This window comes from Polypterus senegalus, chromosome 14, assembly GCF_016835505.1.
Source record: "Polypterus senegalus isolate Bchr_013 chromosome 14, ASM1683550v1, whole genome shotgun sequence".
Lineage (NCBI taxonomy): Eukaryota > Metazoa > Chordata > Cladistia > Polypteriformes > Polypteridae > Polypterus > Polypterus senegalus.
Window position 1 is genome coordinate 92,536,165 of NC_053167.1, and position 12,537 is coordinate 92,548,701.

Consider the following 12,537-nt stretch of genomic DNA (forward strand, 5'->3'; position numbering starts at 1 on the left):
GATTCTGGTCTGTAAACACACAGAGGGAGGAAGCAGACTTGTTCCTGTGGAGTCGCCAGAGAGAGTGCAAAGGCAGCAGCAGCTCTTTGGCTATGACTTTAAGCCTTGTTCAAGGTCTCTAAAGCTATCTACTTACATTCACATTTGGGATTTAGTGAAATACATCAGAACATGCTTCATGTTTCCTGATTCTCTGGGGAAACCTGCAGATACATTTATGCACATAGTTTTGTTTTTTTTCTTCCTCCATTTCAGTATTGTGCTTATTTTCCTAAATTTGATTATTACTTTGATTTAACCTGTTTTGTGTTAGTGGCCAAATAGACACCCATTGAGGAGTAGAGACTCAAAAAATATTCATCCTTTCACTAGAGCTTTTCCAAAGTAGGTTTGGCCCTGTGTTTGAGGTCATTTTTCTTGTTTAAAAGATGACTCTCCTTAAAGCTGTTAATTGTTTGTCAGACTGAAACAAGCTAATTTGAAATATTTTCTGTACAGTGCTCTAAACGATTTTTTCCCCTCATTATCACTAACGCATCTATTCCAACATCTAGTTTAAAGGGCAAGGGGAAATAACATGAGGAAGATTGTTGCGACTCCAGAAGTCTCTAGATTTAGAGAAATTAAAAAAGGGAAAGAATTAGTAACAGTCATGTTAATTGTCTTAATTATTAAAAAGTCAATATGAACCTCATCATATCTAACAATAGCGTTCATTGGTTAAGTAATGAGTATTCAGCCTTTATTTAAATAATTTAATGCAACATCTCAAAAATTTCCTCATCATTCATTAAAGGTTTTTGAACTCAAAGGCTTTGTCTCCCACACTAGTTGCATGTGTCATAGAAAAATTTGCACCATGTGATTGCAATTTATAGAAAGCTAGATAGCACTTTATTTATCCTAAGGTAGGAATTTAGCTTTTTACAGAAGCTCAAGAAATATAGAAATACAACAAACAACAATTGTAACCTTCCTCAAGCACGCAACATTACAGAAAAAGAGTACAAAACTTCTGACTTGGCTAAAGATAAGAGAGCAATCAAAATGAGGCATTAAAAGACATGTTGTTGTTGGTTTAAAGCAGGGGTTCTCAAACTCGGTCCTGGGGACCCCTGTGGCTGCAGGTTTTGTTCCAACCAGGTTCCTAATCAGTGACAACACCTGATAACATGGATCTCATTTAATTAGCTGGTATTATTTATCTTTAATTCTACATTCAGAAAAGCAAAGCAGCATGATTTTTACATTTATAAGAAACTTAGAAATATTTCTGTTTTGCTAAGGATTTAAATGCTTAACTTTTTTTATTATATTCTGCCCTTTCTCTGTGCAGTTTGCTCCCTTCATTGAATCTTAATAATGACAATTAAAACAAGCAGAGCAGAAACCCAAGCAAACAACACTCAATCGTGAAGGCTGCAACTACTTTAGCCAGCCCCACAAAGTAGTAAATAACGGATTAATTAAACAATTAGAACACCTTAATTAGCCCAGGAGTCCAATTAAAACAGAGGCTAGTTGGAATAAAACCTGCAGCCACAGGGGTCCCCAGGACCGAGTTTGAGAACCCATGGTTTAAAGGAACCTCAGTAGCATTTCTTGACACACCACTGTTGAATAATATATTAACTAAAAGTACTCAATGGTAGTGCTTTAGTGAAAGGATGTGCAGCATTGTTCAAAAAGCTATTAATTTTGTCTTTGTTCTCTCTACTACCTCCAGTGATTCAGTGGACCACTCTTGAAGTGACGTTACTGGCCTAGCATACTAGAGTGTAGAAAATCACAGTGACATTTACGTGTAAAAGATGTTGCTGCACACATTCAAGAAATACATTTTCTTACGTCTCCTCTGCCCTTTCTTATATAGTTCCTCTGTATTATTAGACTGGTGTAGCTTGTCATTGATGTAGACCTCCAAGTACTTATAGCAGTGTACCATCTCCAGATCCACTTTTTGAATAGTGGGCAAGCATAGAGGCTCTTTGGTGTGCCAAAAGTACAATAACTAGTTCCTTGATTTTGCTGATGTTAATTTGCAGACAGTTATCATTACGCAAAGAAACACAGTTCTTCATCTATCTCATCCCCCTTGTCGATACATCTCTTTAGTGCAGAATCATTAGAGATTTTCTGCAGGTGACGTGACCTGTTGTTATAGCCTGAGACATACGGTGTGAACAGAAAAGGTGATGGGACTGTTCCTTGTGGTTCTGCACTGTTGCTTACATCCAAAACTGAGACACAGTCTGTGAGCCTCACAAACTGTGACCTGTCTGACAGATGGTCCACTATCCAGAACACCATAGGTTCATCCACCTGCGTATGCCTGAGCTTACCCCTTAACAGTGATGGATGGATGGTATTGAAGTCAATGGAGTAAAAATAATCCTCACAGTGCTGTAACTTTCTCTAGATGGGGAGTAAGCCTTGTGGAGCAGATAGATGATTGCTTCGTCCACTCCAGTCTTTGTGCAATAGGCAAATTGCACTGAGTCCAAGTGGGATTTCACAAGAGGACTCGTATAGTCCAGGACCAGCCTCTTAAAGGTCTTCATAATGTGGGAAATAAGAGCCACTGGTTTGTAGTAATTGGATGAAGAGATAGCTGCCTCCTTTGGAAGTGGGGTACTTCAGGATGTTTTCCACAGCAACTGCATTTTTTCGAGCCTTAGAAACAGACTTACCTGATACCAGATGATACCACAAAGTTGTTTAGCACAGGACGTAAGTACCTGAGAACTAACTTCTTCTGGTTCAATGGCTTTTCCTTTTTCTAGCTTCTTCAGTTGTCTGCTCATTTGTTCATCAGTTACAGACAGATCTTCAGAGGCGTACTTAATAATTGACCATACCAGTAGTAGTAGTAGTAGGAGTTGCTGATGCAGTAGTGATGGTATGGGGTAGGTGGTCATTTGAAGACGGTTGCGGTGGTAGGAGAGAAAAATATTTTTAAAAATGGCACATTCCATTCTAGCACCTCAGCCCTGGATTGCTTGAGTCCAGTTCTTTATGCCCAGTTCTATGCATCCTTAATGTTATTCTGTTATACTATGGAGTGTAGGCATTAACAGATTTTGTAGGATAAAGGAAACAGCAAAGACGTTTATAACTTTAGATCTGAAAATGGGTACATTACATTTGAGTCAGACTTTAATGGACATACTAATGAATTATTTTTAATGATCTTTGCTGTCATTAATTAATTGAGAACACCTATGATAAAGTGTTTGAATTTCATTATTAGTGTCAGTACAAGCAATAATATTTTAGATTAGATAATTCATATAATGAATATAATTAAATAATAAATTCTTGTGTATTTATTTAATGAGCTCTGTCATTTACGAATGGATATGGTAAGCAATAGTAAATTCACATAGAGTATTACTTAATGATCTCTTCTTTTTCAAACTAACATGTAAATTAAAATTGATTAAACTATACCAATTTAGATTTTTAGACTGCTGAATGTTTTTTATAATTGACTGATAGATTTTAATGTGGCTTCCTTCAAGTACTGCCAGCCTCAGCCTAGAAGATGTCTGTGTTTTGTAACAGTAACAGTTGTAGCATTATATAGCTACTTATTTACTTGCTTATTGTTTGGTGAAGTATTTGTAACAAAGTAGTAGCTGTGACATTGTTTAACTAAGTTATTGGGGTTTTTTGGCATTATGGTCAGGTGTAAATTGTTTGAATACAAAGCCTTTTTTAAAATTCAATTACTTGTTTATTGTGTTGTTTTACTTGCTTATTAGTGTTAATTTGCTTCTTCTGTAGGTGGGATCAAGTTGTTGATAGTAAATATTGTTTACACCTTGGCTCCAGACCAAAGGTTGCAGAGCAAGACGAGTCAGCTGTAAACAAATTTAGGTAAATGTTAATTTTTATTTAATTTCACATTAAACATACCAAAAAAAATCATTTATATTGTTACTGAACAAGTAGGTAGAATGTCTGATAACTGTTGGTTGGCAATACATATTAAAATTACTGATTTGTTTGTGGTCGCATACATTAATCATTTTTCTTTCTTCCTTTAAGTCTAAATATTATCTTGTTTATGATCACACTAAAACAGTAATATATTTTATCACAAAAAATAAATTGTAACTTTCTGCCACATTGTCCTGTACCAGCTGTTCTGAATATAATTTACAGATAGAGCAAAACAGAAAATTACCTTAGGTGTCTAACTGAGCAAAGTGATTTTAGAGATGTAAAAATAAAAACAAAAGTGTATTTTCAACAGGTTTAAAAGTATTCACTCCATGATTTGAAATAGTGTTTCCATTTTCATTTTAAGAAATAAAAAATAAATGTATTTTCTGATTTAGAAGAATTTCAATTCATGACTTTGGGCTTTGATATAGCAGTGACTTCATTATATTATACAACCCCAATTCCAAAAAAAGTGTAAAATGTAAATAAAAACAGAATGCAATGATTTGTAAATCTCATAAACCCATATTTTGCTCACAATAGAACACAGAAAACATATCAAATGTTGAAAGTAAGACATTAGACTATTTCAGGAATGTAGTGAGAAGTCAGGCAAAATGACATCTTTTATTGGCTAACTAAAAAGATTACAATATGCAAGCTTTTGAGGCAACTCATGCCCCTTTTTCAGGCAAGATGTAATCGATTCAGAAGCTCTGGTGGAAGGAGACTTGGATTGCACATTTTTATCACTTGGTTTACATGGCTTCAATCATATAACCGCTTCCAAGATTCTAATTGTAACTGGGCAAACCATTGAAGTATAATGCAAAGCAATAACCTCTTCAATGAAGTAGAGCTCTGGTGGCAGGCCCGCAGCTACTTCAAAAATCATAAAATTCGCTTTGTTGACAGTCACTTGCTTTGGTAATTTTTCCATTAACGAACAGAGAGATGGCTTCAAGTCAATACCAGACAGGAGCACAGAAAAGAAAAGAAAAAAATAACGAAAGCATGAAGAAGCAGCTTGTGCTGCACTTGCATTTATGTTTAGAAATCTAAATTTGTCCACCTGTAGGTAAGCTAGCTAAGATTTCATCAAAAGCCAGCTGTTTACTGGAGTAATGGAGTACATTTATTTGTATTAGTTTTGATATCAAGTGATTAACAGGTATCTGATCTTACAGTGCCTAGCTGACACATGCTTGTGGATTTATTATTGCCATGTACACCTTGGGACCTCTACACAGTGTTAAAGACTACTAACATTAGATAGATAGATACATACATACATACTTTAATAATCCCAAGGGGAAATTCACAAGGTGAATTGTGAAATTCACAATTCATTAGTCAAGGTATCAAGGGCTCTGAGTGTTGTTGTATTGGGAACGTGCTTGTAAATTTCACGAACACACAGGCTTTCTTGCTTACCAGTTAGTCTGTAGCTATTGCCTGAATTTGTGGAAAAGCAACACACAAGCAACTTTGACATACAAAAAGAGCAATTACCTCAAATAAACTTGGTAGCCAACATTACTGATTTAGTTAATGCCTTATTGGTGTCTGCTGTCATTGGAAGGACAAAATTAAGATTATATAAATTCATACGTGTATGTGATACATGGTCATTTTTTTAATATCTAAATATTCAGTATCATTTTGACCCAGTATTTACTTCATTAAGTAAGTTTTTTATGCACATTCAGTAGTAGTAGTAGCAATTTTATTTTATTATTATTAGTTGTATTATTTTGTACATTATTATTGTTATTATTATTAGTAGTAGTTGTATTTTACCTTTATTGTTTTTATTATTAGTTGTGGTAGTAGTAAGATTGTTTATGTTGTTGTTGTATCAGGTCAGTAGTGATATTGTTTGCTACATTAAGTAAGGCCTTCATTTCTTAAGCAAACAAATCAAGGCCTTCATTTCTTAAGCAAACAAATCAATTGGCATATCTTTGCCATTAAATACCCTTAAATTCCAAATCTATGGGTTGCCATCAGGATTGCAGCAACCCTCCCAGGTATCAGTTTTTCAATACTTAAGTTCATCAAGAGATACTTGAGGTCATCAATGACACAAGAATGCATAAGCAGCTTGGCTGTCATCAGCATCAGCCTGGACCCTGCACAGAAGCTGTTGTGAGATAACCTCCTAGATGATATTGCCTTCAGAAAATGTAGACATGTGCTGTTGTGATATGCAACAAAGAGACTGAAGAAACCTCTGAACATTCACTTTCAAGTTTTAATTAGTTAAAAAAAGTATTTATATTTGACATTAAAAGTTATAGTTCTGTTCGTAATGTGTGCTTCTTTGTTTATTTATTATTCAAATTAAAGCTGTTATAAGAAATATTAATGTAGTGGATTCAAGAATGGGCAGGAAGGGGGCGAGTGGGCCTGAAGAAGATTCTGCTTAGGGCCCCAATTTGGCTATGGGTGGCACTGATCACACACTTAAGGACATCAGTGGAAATTGAGGGGAAGTGCATTTAGAAGTGAAGCCAGGAAGAACTTCTTTATGCAAAGAGTTGTAGAAATTTAGAACAAACTACTGAGTAGATTTGGAGTTAAAGTAGAAACTCTGACAACCTTTAAGAAGAATCTGGATGAGATATTACAACAGCTTAGCTATTAGCTTAACAAACAAGCTTAATGGGCTGAATGGTCTTCTCTCATTTTGTCAAATTTATTATGTTCTTTGTAACAACCAGACATTGGATTCAAACCCAAGATGTTGGATCTGTGAAGTGCTAACCACTACACTAATGTGTCAGGTATTAATGGGAATTTGATCTACTTAAGTCATTATTAGTGCCTTGTCTAACGTACTGTTTACCACCATAAAGCATTTTTTATGCAGCGTTATGAGAATCTGGAACAAACTACCAAAACATGTAGCTGAAGCCGAAACCTTGACAACCTTTGTGAAGTATCTGAATGAGATATTCGGACCACTTAACTATTAGCTATACAAATAGGCTTGAATGGTCTCTTCTCATTTCTGGAATTTCTTGTGTCCTTGTGTATTTTTTTAGCATTTTTTTTCTGTCATTAATCTTCTCCCAAGTATCATTTACGTTGTAAAATAAAACACAATTTTTCTACATGGTTCCTGTGTATTTTAGCTTATGCAGTTAGGGATGCAAAACCATGACAATATTATGTTTTTACAATGCTTCATGTAATCATGTTCAGCTTGTTCTTCACTGGTCTTTCATGTGCTTTTTTGTAAACAATAGTTGAGATTTAGTGTAAACTCAAATAGCAGCTTTTCATTTGTCAGTCTCTTAAATCCCAGAATTCTTTCAGGTGTACTCAGTGAAAGATTGAACTAACTACGCAGTGATCATACATTACTTGATCATTTGGATTAATATTTTCATGTTCAAATGCAGAGATTTCGAGGTTGTGCTGTTGTCTATATGCTGAAGATTGTTATATACTCTTTTGACATCATTTATAGTAAAATTCATTGCTGTTGTAGGGTTTGTCTTTGCTTTTTAAAAATGGTCTCATAACTCTTTACTTAATTGGTGATTTTCAATAGTATGAGATTTGTTTTTAATATTCTATTATTTTTGTAATGTGATTTTTGGTAACAGCTGTACTGTGAGTGGAACATCCCAGAAGTCAATATATTTAACTTGAACTTTCACTGCACACAGACTGACTTCAGTAAATTAATTACTTGACTTTTAAGGACAATTAATTATACCAGAGCCTATTTAGATGTGTAAATCAAACAGTGGCTAAAGGCTTAAATAAAGTAATGTTTTTTTTTAATTCATTTTGAAAGATCCGTACAATCTTTGGTGGAAAAATATTTTGGTTTAATTTATTTGTAAAAGGTAAAAATAGCCACCATTGATTACTGTATTTTATAGCGCATACAAAGTTGCCTTTCATTAATAAACATATTACATAATCGAGTAAGCTAGCATATTCATCAATGAAAGTGAAGGCTCTATAAGTTATTTTCTTCTGTATTACAGATATATTCCACCCACTTGGACTTTCGAGTGTGATGAAGACCTGGTTCATTTCTTTTATGATCACATTGGCAAAGAAGATGAGAATCTGGGAAGTGTCAAGCAGTATGTGGAAAGCATTGATGTCTCTTCTTGCTCGGTTAGTTCACTTCTATTCTATATAGCACTCCAAAAATTATTTTGATTCATAAAAAATAGAAGGATTTATACAAGTATATATGTTTATATAAACCCAAAAAAACATAAAAAGAATATAATATAAAAACACTGCAGCTTATTTCATTCTCTCTGACATTTGGAGTAGACAGAGACATATTAGTCTGGCGTAGAACTGCACAGTTTATATAAGCTACGTTAGGCACAAATTGCGATAGGCATCTAAATCAATTTATGCTGCAAAATAATATGTGGACCAAAATGAAGAAAGCCTCATTGTGGTGGAACTAATGTTTGTTAGTAAAGAATATTTTAAGTCTGTTGTGCATAATTTGTAATTTTATTTAGTGTGCATTAAGGGTGTGAATAAAAAACATTTAAACATTTAATGGGTTTGAAGTTGATAACTGTTTAGGGAATTATTAGTGGTTAGCACCTAATTCACAATGCGCTTTACAAAAAAACAAAAGCAGGATTGCAATATAGCTGCCTTGTCAGTTGTGCCTCGATGATATAAATCAAATTTGTCCAACTGAATCAAATCAACTCCTATTATAACAAAGAGACTACTGACAGGTCAAGATTATAGCCTGGGTTGTTTCCCTAGCTCAAGTTTATGTTAGATATACTTAGTGTTTTAGCTATTATTTAAATATAAGTGTGTATATTCTATTATTTATTCTGCATTTGATTTAATTTTTTTCATTGGTTTGTGTATTATTGTAAAATGTATTAATCATTTAATAATAATAATAATAATAATTGTGTATTAAGGTACTAGTTATTTGAGTTATTATCAGCCCTGTTTCCTGTATGTGGTGTTGAAGGGGACAGGGCCACCTGATGTTGTAGCTGCAGGACTGCCCCAGGTGTATAAAAGACAAAGCTGCTGCAGTTATTGTAGTTTTGACAATGCATTTTCTGTTTCATTGCCTGTCTTTTGGTTTATGACTGCTTTGATATTTGGCTTTCCTGGATTTGTCCCCTGCTTTGTTTAAAAGGTATTGTTTTGGTTTGAGAATTATTGAATTTGTTTGTGTTAGGTTTTTGCCTGTTGTGTCTTGTAAAACGATTTTTGTGCTTCGCTTATGGTAGGAAAACATAACAGCAGGTAAAATGCATCGTGGAACCGTTCCTCACTGATCCTTGTCATTCTGCATGCTACGATGACTTGTGCAGCGACAGCCTACAGTATAAATACAAAATGCAGTACCTTTTATAACATAGTCTTGGAAGTAATCTTCAGGTTATAGTCAGGAAGCAAGCAAACAAAGCAGAAAAAAACATATTAGTTTGGACACACTGAGAAGTGTCTGAAGTGTTTCTTGGATTCAGGACACAATGTAGCCAATTCAATAAGCAGTGTTTTTCATATATAAATTTGTTAAAGTCAGTGGGCTGTTGCTTCTTTAACATTAATAACCATTGGTGGTGTGGCGTACAGGTGACCTCTTTCTGTGCTTACAGGGACCTTGGTAGGTGGGTGGTGCACGGAGCAGAATGTTGTTAACCCTCTTAGTCTTTGTCAAAGAAAATGAAGTGAGTTATTAAAATATTGCGTGTTAAACCGAAGTGTCTGTGCTCTTACAGTTTTCTCTCTCTCTTTGTTCCTACTGAAGTGGCAACACTGTTGCGCCTTTTCTGACTGTAAGTGCTCAGGAGCCGGTGAGTGCTTTTCGTGATGTTTTTAGAGCTTTTAATTTTTTGATATTTGAAGACTAGACTTTCATATTCTAGTGACTTAATGTGACTGTAGTGAAAACTTCTGTGTTCTTTTCTGGCTTCCAAAATCATTGTGGTTGTAAATGAGTTGGCATTCAGGAATATGTGTTTGAGAGTATTGTTTAGTCTGGATAGTGCAAGATTTTGGGGGGAGGGGGGCTGGGGAGTGTTTTGCAGGAATTCCATATTTAAGACAGAGGTGACCAGAGGTCCACATTATCGGTATAGAGCTTTCTAAATGTCGAGATACGTTTTGAGTTATGTAAATATTGAGTGCGTTTAGTAGAGCTAAAATTTGAAATTGTCCTTTAAAGGAGCTACAGAAAACTGTGTCTTTGGCCCAGTGGTTTTCCCACTTTGTAAAGAATTTTACAGTATCTTAAATCACTATGAGTCTGAATAGTTGGTTCAGTTCCTCAGTAAGCAGTGCATTGAGTTTCAGCACTTCTGATTTATTTAGATAATTGTTAACATGGGTTTTTCTTTGTTACACTCAGATGTGTATGGAGACTGTGGTTTATACCATACCATTTTCTAAGCCTGCTTAATCCTGAGTAGGGTCGTAGAGGGCTGGAGCATATTGCGCAAGGCAGGAGCAATTCCTTGGATATGGTACTGGTCAATCACTCCCCCACACACACACACATATGCTAGGGCCAAATTAATGTTGCCATATTAGGAGTAAGGAAACTGGAGTCTCTATGAAGACACAGGGAGAACGTGCAGACTCCACACAGCGAGGATGTGGGATGCAAACCCTGGTCTTCTTGCTGCAAGGCAACAACACCACTTTACTGCCCACTTATTATTATTCCTTAAATATATTAGTTACTTTATGAGTTTACCTTCAGCTATATCATTAATATCTGTTATTCTCTTTTATGTATTTGTTCAACTATAAACTTATTAGCCTTTTATTGGGACTTATAATATCAAAGGTGTAACTTAAAAATTAGTTCGTCCATCTCTGTTGTATTCTGAAAATTAAATTCTTTTAAATTAAATATGGACAATTTTGCATATTTTTGATGTGCTTCTAGTTTGCATTTTGTTTTCAAACATATAAAGTAATTTATCCCTTTAAATATGCTTTGAGTGTTTCTCAGATTGTTTCCACTGATTCTTTAGAGCTGAGTTCTGAGTAATTTCTATAAATATATAAAGTCTTTGTCTGCTAAAAAAAGAAATTTTATAAAAAAAACAGCAATTCGCATTAGTAGAACATTATGGTTTAAATTTTTTTTCATTAAAAAAATGAGGAGCATGATGAGAGGTGACTATCACATTATATTCACAGGATTCACAGTGACTCAAACCTAATGATGACACTGAGTTAGAACTTTTTGGGTATACTTGAGTTACTACTACTAAAAACGTTTCCTTTCATATTGTTGATCACTACTTTCTTCTACAGAGTATAAGAAATGTCTGACTTACTAAGATTGTCAATGATTTGTTTTATTCATATCTTACTAATAAGTCTGAATTTGTCTCGCTAAACACATGTTTGTCTACTCAATATATCAATGCATGTGGAACCCCACAAGGATCAGTTGTCAGTCCCATGTTGTTCTATGTCATCTTTGAATTGACTAAGTGATCAGATATGATTTTCTAATCATACTCTGCAGTTCTTTAGTTATTCTATAGCCACGGTGCATTTGAATGCTTATTTTGAGGAGTTAACCACATTGGTAAAACCTAGCTTTAAAATTGGAGTTCAAATATAAGGCACTGAGACCCTGCTTATTAGTGTCACATACCATATCCAGCTCTTAAATATGTACCTCATGATAAATGGCTGGTTCATACATTGATTTGTAAATCAATACTGAGTCACTTGACAAACAATGCTAGAACCTCTCCAGTTTTGTTGCAGTCTGATGTTGAAAAGCTTATCCATTCTTTTATATCATTGCAGCCGAACTGTTGCAAAGATCTCTAATATCTTTTAACAGTCTTCATAATTTGTCACTAAAACAGAGTAATACTAACAAAAACAAGAAAGTGAGACCTCATAGCTAATATTCAATAAGCATTAGATTGGATTCCTGTCAAACAGCTAACTGATTTTTAAAATCTCTACGTTGAAATTATAAGGTTCTGCATGGACTTGCCTCACTGTACCTAAAAGAGCTGTTCCACATTTTGCATTCAACTAAAATCTCAAATGTAGCAGTCATTTTCAATTTCTGGGGTTCATCACAAACCTACATTTCACAAATGATACTGCCTTTTTTCATTTGCCCCTATACCTGGAATTAACTTTCCCTTGATTATTCTTGCATGTTGATTTTTTTTTTTTAATTACCACGTTAATGCTATTTTTTTATCTAAAGTGGTTGTCTTTAACTTTTACTTTGCTTTTACAAAATGTTAACATTTAAGTATGAAAAGCATATTATAAAAACATGTGTATTATTATGAATAATACCTTTCCTCATAAAAATATATGGCAGAGAAATGCTAAAACCATTCTTCCTTTACTCCTTTGTATCCTGCATTTCTATTTGATCAATGTAATTTTTGATGATGCAATAATTCATAAGGATATGTATTTTGAGAACTTCTCTGGAAATTCTTCAAAAGTAGTTTAAAACTGCACTAATCTCTGTTTCTGAAATCTTATTTTCATTCTGTGATCATTGGGTAACTCAGTTTAACATCAGCATTGTAGCCTGGACAAATTGACCACAAGTTTCTTCAGACA

At 34.4% G+C, this 12,537-nt stretch overlaps 1 protein-coding gene across 1 annotated transcript in view; it reads left to right on the forward strand.

Moving 5' to 3' along the window:
- hectd3 (HECT domain containing 3) overlaps window positions 1–12,537 on the forward strand; it is a 45,252-nt gene that overhangs the window by 7,427 nt on the left and 25,288 nt on the right. The window contains exons 2-4 of the mRNA XM_039734653.1: window positions 2–114; window positions 3,787–3,879; window positions 7,953–8,088. Of these exons, the coding sequence (XP_039590587.1) occupies window positions 2–114; window positions 3,787–3,879; window positions 7,953–8,088 (342 nt within the window). The remainder of the gene's footprint in view (window position 1; window positions 115–3,786; window positions 3,880–7,952; window positions 8,089–12,537) is intronic.